Here is a 7,916-nt window from a genome sequence, read left to right on the forward strand (position 1 = left end):
AACCAGGATATAGGGAAAAAGACCTTGACTATAGCAGAGTGATCCACAACTGTACATCCACTGTTAGAGCCTCCAGACAGCGCTACCCCGTAACATCACAATTCTCTTTCCACCTTCTTCCTGCATCACCATTTGCTGCTTGGACTCACCGAGCCCTATGCATTATTTGTGATGAAGGTTCTTGAGGACAGTGGTCAGATTTCCCAGCAGATCAAAGTGCCTGTTTCACAGCTGGAGAGATAGAGAGATGATCAAGGGTGTCTGCACTGGCCTCTAGACAATGCTTTTCAGTTTGTTTTCTCTGCAGTCTTTCAACCATCACCTGCTGATCCCTGGCTGTATGCGCCCAGGCAGTTCTGATCACTTTCTGAGGACCACATTCTGTGATTTGCTTTAGTCTCAAGAGCAAGTTCACTAACACAAACCAAAGGAGGACAAGGACACTCCTAAAGCAATTGCAGTCTCGCCTACTTCAGACTGCAGAAGGTTTTTATCAGAAGGGAACACAAAGCAACTTGAACCCGGTGCTCTGGAGAATAGCTCCTCCCTGGTTCAGGAAATCTGCTGTCCAGTAACAATTCAATTCTTCCTATGTGACATCCCTTTCCCTGTCCCCTCAAGATACCAGGGAGGATTTAATCCCTATCAAACTCTAGGTCCAGAGCTATTGTCCTGGTACAACCCTAGAAGTTATATTTAGCTCTAACTTGAGAGTAAGTGGCATGCCTCCTAAATGGTCTTTGGAGTCAGTGGTGGTTGTTTTTGAAACATCTGTCTTGAGTTTTGACAGTATGATTTTAAAGTCTGAGTTAACTGGAATTAGGTATCTCTGCCATTCACGAAGATTGTCTTGCGTGGGGCCCTACACTCAGGATGTTCTAAGTTAGGAAGCATTTGGCCTATGATTGATATCAAGCTTTTCCATACTGTAGGTGTATGGTTGGTAGAAAGGGACCCTAGAGATCTGCTGTACACGAAGAGAAGCTCATCACCTTCACTGTTCACACTACTTCAGCAAAGGCTTAGGACAGGGCAAGTGGGAAATGAACTTAGTAGCAATTTCACTTAAGTCACCACATTTTTTTTACTTTTTTTTTTTTTTTTTTAAATTTTTTGTCCAACAGTGATTTTTCTCTTCTTTGGAGAAGTTGTTTGGGAAATATCTGGAACAGTAGATGTATCATATTTTGTTGCTGCTTGTTCCTATTGGATAAAATGGGGAAACAGACGATGACAGAATTTCAGTAAACAGAATTCCTCCCTTTGCTGAAAGGTACCATGTGCACATACTAGTCAACATGTTAATAGAGAAGAAACTTTTTAAGAACCTTATTTAATTATTTGGCATAGAGCACCATATGTACCACTTTTCCCTTGAAAACAGTTCATTTGTACTTCAATAACTCTCCTGTACTTCAATCACAGACTGGGATTCTACCACGTGACACAAATGCCAATCATACCAACAACAGAGTCCCCGTTCCAAAGAGCTCACGGGATGAAGTATTTGCAAGGGAAAACAAATAAGACATTGACAGGGGAACCCTTAGGAAAATAATAATACAAAATGAACAAGGTTGTTATGTGCAAATTCCACACACAGACCCGTCCTCCAGCACAGAACCTCCTGCAAGGAAGGAAGCAGAGAAATAAATACCTGACTCTGTCTGCCAGGTACTGCCGCTGTGTCAAGAGATTAAACATGTAGCTGGAGTCCTGCCCTTCTCGAGGTGAAGATCAATGTTTGGTGAAGTTGATGAGATTCTCTGTTAGGGGTAAAAGGATTTTACATTCAAAGTTCAACTTCAGGCAGCTGTTTTTAGGTAAATTATTCCAACTGAGAAGCTGTGAAAATAAAAGATGCTGCAGGCCCCACCTTAGCTGCTGTAAACTGAAGTCTGCCTCAGTGTATCTGCATTCCTGTTACTGCAGAGACGGGATCTCAGCAAGGAGCTCTCTCCCTGGGTTGGAAACCTAAGATGGTTCTCTTCCTGTTAGCATTTTCTTAATTATCTCACTGATAAGCTTTCAGAACTGTCAGACCCCTTTAAGATCATTCTCCTTTCAAAAGCACAGCACAAGCCTCCCGGGCAGTAGTTTGTATGTTGCTGTAGGTTGCATTCAAACTCTTCCCTGCGTGTTGAGAGTTGGTAACAAACATTTTGGTCCACACATCAACTAATTTAGAGCAAATCCGACAGTGCTGAATGGAACAACTCTCACCACGTCTGCAGTAGGAGAGCTGCCTGTGGCACTGCAGAGCCTGCAGCAGGAGCTGCTCACACCGCGCTGGAAGGTACCAACGGTTCTTGCACTTCGAGACAGTCTGATGTGAACTCTGTTCTAGCTCAGCAACTCTCGAAAAAAACCCCAAAACAATGAAAAAACCTTCCCTATTCAGTCTAATGGTAGGATTTGACAGCTTGTATGACAAGGTTCTAAAAAACAGCTCACCTTGTTCGTAGCTCCTCAGTGTGGTTTTCATCACGTTAGCCCACACAACAGTGCAGCCTATTTGATCAAATAATGGGTTTTTAATAAACATTTCTTAAGTAGTAGTTACTGTTTATCAGCTCATTAACTCTGGAATCATATTTCTATGCTCTTCTTTAGAGATTTCCATAAACACTTACCTTTGTTCCTGGCCCACAAAGCTAGAAAGTTATAAATCATTACGTTCCTATCTAGACATTTGCTTTTTCTTCTTAAAAGTTTCGACTACCTTAAGAACTGATAAATTGCATGAGTTTAATTTTAATTATTATTAGCATTGGCTAGAGCACAAGTGTGCTGAGTTCCCAGCTGAGGGAACTGGGGTTGTTGAGCCTGGAGAAAAGGAGGCTGAGGGGAGACCTTGTGGCTCTGTGCAAGTCCCTTGGAGGAGGGTGGAGAGAGGTGGGGGTGGGTCTGTTCAACCAAGGCCCAAGGGACAGGACAAGAGGAAATGGCCTCAGGTTGCTCGACAGCTTGTGATTAAGATTGCAAAGATGTTAATTATTTGAAAAGCACTTTGTATCAGCATATGTAATCATAGTTTAGTGCCACGGCATCAGATAAAGACTTTGAATTGCCCCACTTGTCAGTTTACGGTACAAGCATTTTACTAGAACATAACTACACTGTTATTTCACGAGAGCGATTTGCCGTCACCATTTCAATTCTAGAGTTATCTAAAGCAGCAGGATCAGACTCTAGTCTAATCACCCAGCACATTAATTCTGGAAGTCAAAGCCATTTTGAATTGCTGGAGGACATGCAACTGTTCTCAATTTGTATTTTACTTTTAAAACCCATATTGTACCCTAAAAATGAGAGAAGTTTCTTGAGAAGAAACTTCTTTCCAGTGAGGGTGCCAGAGCCCTGGGACAGGCTGCCCAGGGAGGGTGTGGAGTCTCCTTCTCTGGAGACATTCAAGACCCACCTGGACGCCTTCCTGTGTGATCTCATTGAGGTTCCTGCTCTGGCAGGGGGGTTGGACTGGATGATCTTTCGAGGTCCCTTCCAATCCCCAACATTCTGTGATGCTTCTGAAAAGTGGTCATAAATAAAAGCTGACTCTAACAGTAGCATTGTTAGACAACAATTCAAGCCAAGCACATTCAGTGATCAAAGAAAATCTGCTAAACTCAGTGTATATAGAAAATAACAAGCAAAACCCAAGAGACTCCAATCGTTTATGGAAGAAACAGGGCGCACTGGGGTGGCACCCACCATCTTTGGTGGCACCCACCACCTCATCCCTTTGCTACTGGACAGTGCCAAGGCTTCCTTTAATGAAAGACTTAAAAAAAAAAAGCTACGAGCGACTGAGCACAGCTTTCTGGTACAGGATGGTTAATTCAGTCTTAACTCCAGCACTGTGGGGAAACTGTGGCAATGATGAAATGATCCCACACTCCTGGAACTTTGCTTCCACCTAGTGTCTGTGAGCACGCAGAGGACAGCGGGACAACACCATAAAGCTCCTGACTGATCCAATTCTGCCTTAAGGCTGCAGGGTAAACTTCACCGGGTGAAATATCCAAAGTGCTAATTTAGAAAGATGAGAGAACCACTGAAAGGGGGGAGGAGGGGGAAGTTTCAAACACACATTGCAGTTTTTAAGTGCACAACTCAGAACTCTCAAACAATTGTACAAACAGAAGCTGCCAAAACCCAGCTAACACACTTTGCTTAAACTTTGGGCAACCCTTGTAGAGAGAAATTTAAAGGTGATGATTTCTGAAGAAGCTTTCAAGTTTTTTTTTGCTTTTTCTTCTTCTTTTTAATCTTTCTCCGATTAGAAGCTGTAGATAAAAATTAACATGGATAGAGCTCTCACAAGTGAATTCCAAACACCACCTCTCTTCCAGATCAAGAGGCCAACAAGGAATCACTGCCAGGATCAAGGATCACCGACCAAGTTCACTGCTCAGATGGAAGAAAAAAAATCCACATGCACAACTGACATCCAAAATGGCTCAACATAATTTATTTTTTATGTTAAAATGTACAGAGTTCTTTTGAAAGTACTTGCTAGAAAGGGGAAAAAAAAGTGATATTACATACAAGGAGAGGAAGGGAAACCATCCAGCCAGGAGCGTATGACATGGAGAATTACAAAGGCATCTAGGCAACCCTTCCCCTTAGCTTACAAGTCACCATGAACAAAGTACAAAGAGGTTACAAAACAGGAAAAGCAAATATAAACAGACAGGAATAGACTCAGCTTCATTTGTACATGCGGCTTTTAGAGGCATCTGGAGCTCCTATTCACACACTCTAGAGATCTCTTTAAAGAGAATTTTTATCTTTCTTAAAATAGTTTTTAATATTCTACAACAAAGATAAAAAATTTGAAAGATGGAATGAAATGAAAAAGCTCTTATTTTTAAAAGGCATCAAAATCACTAACAGTGAGATTTTTTTTTTAATTTCTTTTAGAAGATTACCCAAGTTATCTTGCTAAAAATACATTTTTTTTTTTTTTTTTTTTAAACAGAAGTGAAAAAATGGTAGGTACCAATATTACTGCGTTGGATAATTTCTTTTTATATATAGAAAAGAACATTTTTTTTTTTTTTCTACAATAGTTCTACAGTCACAAAGGCTTGTGGAAAAGGGAGCTGCCCAATTGATTAAAAAAAACATACAAAACCAAACCAAACAGAACAGCAAACAAACTAAATTCACAGCCCTCATTTCAACAGCTTCTCCTCCCATCTCAGAGCAGACCCCGACCCACCCCCTACCCCCCCCCCCCCCCCCCCAAGTGACACAGCTGAAGATCTAGGAAGGAGAGGGCAGCACAGTGCGCTTTCTACATGGGTTATTTGGAACTGGAATAGTATATACAGAGAAATGGGGTCCTACACAGCCTTGTACATGCTCAAAATTAAACAGAAATAAAAAGTGGAAGTCCTTTGAATTCTGCCTTTTATGGTTAGCAGTTATTGGAGAAAAGTCCATTTTAGTGCATCTGAAGAAACCCCAACTTTCTTTTAGACTCTTTTGGTTTCAAAACAAAAGGAATTAGTTTTATTAATGTGTCTGTATTTCTACTTCATATACAATAAAAAAAAAAAAGAACTTTACATTAAATGGTGTCCCTTTTTGTATTGGGTGACATGCCAGCAAATATAGCCAAAAAGAATGTAAATTGGATTATGCGGTAATAAACAGCAAAATCCTGCCGCCTGGATCCTAACGTGGTGTCTGGACTGTTTCACTCCTGTAAAACAGGCCAATTCCCTTCTTTTCCCACACTAGATCAAAAGTGTCTATTCCTACAAAACGGGTCTCACACACAGTGGGAGAATCGGGGAAAACATCGCTGACTCCCCCAGCAAGCGGCACATCCAGCAACTTCCTACCGCGCATCAGGAACGGAAGAGTGACAAGGACACCACAGGGCTCTCATCAAGTCACTTAAAACGTTCACTTTATCTTCCAAGATCACCTAAGTAAAGAGAATAAGAGGCAGACCACTGGAAACTGCTGCTTTTGAGCTCCAAGGCTCAGAACCAAGACCCTCAGCATTGCAGAGTACAGACTAACGCAGAGTTTGGGATCTCAGGGTTGTGGCTGACTTGCAGTTCACCAGAAAAGCCTGCAACCATTTTCTTGTCCTAACAGACCATTAACCACCCGATCCTCCTCGTGGCTGCAGAAAGGACACAAACAGCTCTCTCTTGAGATGCTTCCAGGAGTTCAGAGTGACAGAACATGTGTGCATGCAGGCACATGTGTGTGCACATGCATGGCTGGGTGATGAATGGGATCATTTTAAAGTTACATTATATTTTCAGCATGAAACATACAATTTCAATTAACTCATCTACAAAAACACCAATGTGAGTAGTTTATTGTTTACATGTAACTCCAAATTTTACTGAGGGTAAGGGCGTCAGGGAAAATTAAAGATTAAAAATTTTTCCTGACTTGCAGAAATAAACAGCTTCGTTTATCCTCTGTGTCCCCTTCCAAGTCTCCCAATAAATGCCTCCTTCTAGAAGTAGGAAATGCCAGGTGGGGTTTAGAAGGAAGGGTTGTTATTCTTTGAGATGTCAAACGTTTTACATGAGTGCAGCACTAGAAACTGCATACAGAGGGACACAGGGGAGGAAGAAGGACATACATTTGAACTGTTACACATATTCTGTCCACATTGTCAGCAAAGTAAGGCTCTTTTTAAATTATGAAAAGATTTTGTGCATGTTTTCCCCTCTAAAAAACATCTGTAAATTATTTTAGCTGTAAAATGTTTCAGGATTGTGAAGAAAACAAAGACACAAAACAAAACAACAACAAAAAAAAAAGAGACCAGGCTTCCTAAAAAATAAAATAAACCAAAGAAAATCCCTCTAAATCTACAGCAATATTTTAACTGGAAAAAGGTCCATTTTCTCTGGTTTGTCAGTATAAAAGGTTCCTTTATTTATATATATTTCAGTTTTTAGGATGCAAGTTCATCTTGCTCATCTTCTCATGTATGGTCCATTGAGAGACTGCTTGGGCACCCCAGCAGCATTCATGTAGCTGTGATGGGAGGGGCCAGTGTACATCATGTTTCCATGAGGATTTGGCTGCATAGGCTGCTGGGTATAGGCCTGGCTCCCCATCATTCCCATCTGCATCTGCATAGGATACTGTGCTGTCTGGTTCATGTAGGCAGGGTTACTATGGTAACTGCTGTTCATCATGGGCTGTGTCATTCTGTAGCTGTTCATGGCGTTCAGGGTGTTCATATTCATGGAGTTGACGTTGTAAGGGGTGGTTGGCATCAGGTTGACTCCCATGTTCATGCCCCGTTGAACAGCTAAGGTACGAGGACCAGCCTGCATGGCAACTGCGGGTGGGCTGCGGCCGTAGAGCTGCTGCTGGTGTGCAGTTGCAGAGGGCAGAGGTGCTGATTTCGAGCGAATGGAAATGTGCCCCTTGACTGGCATCTGCCCCTGCAACCTTTGTGTGTGGGGAATGCCAATGTTGGTAGCAGACATGTTACACTGAAGCAGAGGCGACGTGAGGTTCATGGTGGTGGACGCCAGGTTTGGTGGGGGTGTCATAGTGGCTTGTGCTTGTGGTGTGCCTGCTAAAGGGTGAGAAGGAGCCAGCTGAGCCAGTCCTGTGTTGGACAGAGAAACACTGGTTGCATAGGAAGTCACAGCAGGAGAATGGCTATAAGGCATGGCATGAGGGTCCATAATGGTGTTTGTCAGCTGCTGCAACTTGGCCAGACTGAATGTGGCTGATGGTTGGGAATAGCTCCCAGCACCAAAATCCCCTGGAATCCTCTCATAGATACTTATATTACCACTGCTTCCTGATTCGGGTATTTCCATGATCATAGGTGCTGGGGTGAAGCTGTTGTTCATGCTACACTGAGACAGTGGAGGCTGCTGCTGGGGTGGAGGTGGGGGCTGCGGCTGCTGTGACTG

General features: G+C 42.5%; 1 protein-coding gene across 1 annotated transcript in view; it reads right to left on the reverse strand.

Annotated features, from left to right (window-relative positions):
• Nucleotides 1-6,286: 6,286 nt before the first annotated feature.
• Nucleotides 6,287-7,916, reverse strand: part of LOC104528542 (histone acetyltransferase KAT6A) — a 32,267-nt gene continuing 30,637 nt past the window's right edge. The window contains 1 exon segment of the mRNA XM_029086107.1: nt 6,287-7,916. This exon segment is cut by the window's right edge and continues 11 nt beyond it. Coding sequence (XP_028941940.1) covers nt 6,957-7,916 — 960 coding nt within the window. The 3' untranslated portion in view covers nt 6,287-6,956.

The sequence above is a fragment of the Antrostomus carolinensis genome, unplaced genomic scaffold (genome assembly GCF_000700745.2).
Source record: "Antrostomus carolinensis isolate BGI_N321 unplaced genomic scaffold, ASM70074v2 scaffold9057, whole genome shotgun sequence".
NCBI lineage: Eukaryota > Metazoa > Chordata > Aves > Caprimulgiformes > Caprimulgidae > Antrostomus > Antrostomus carolinensis.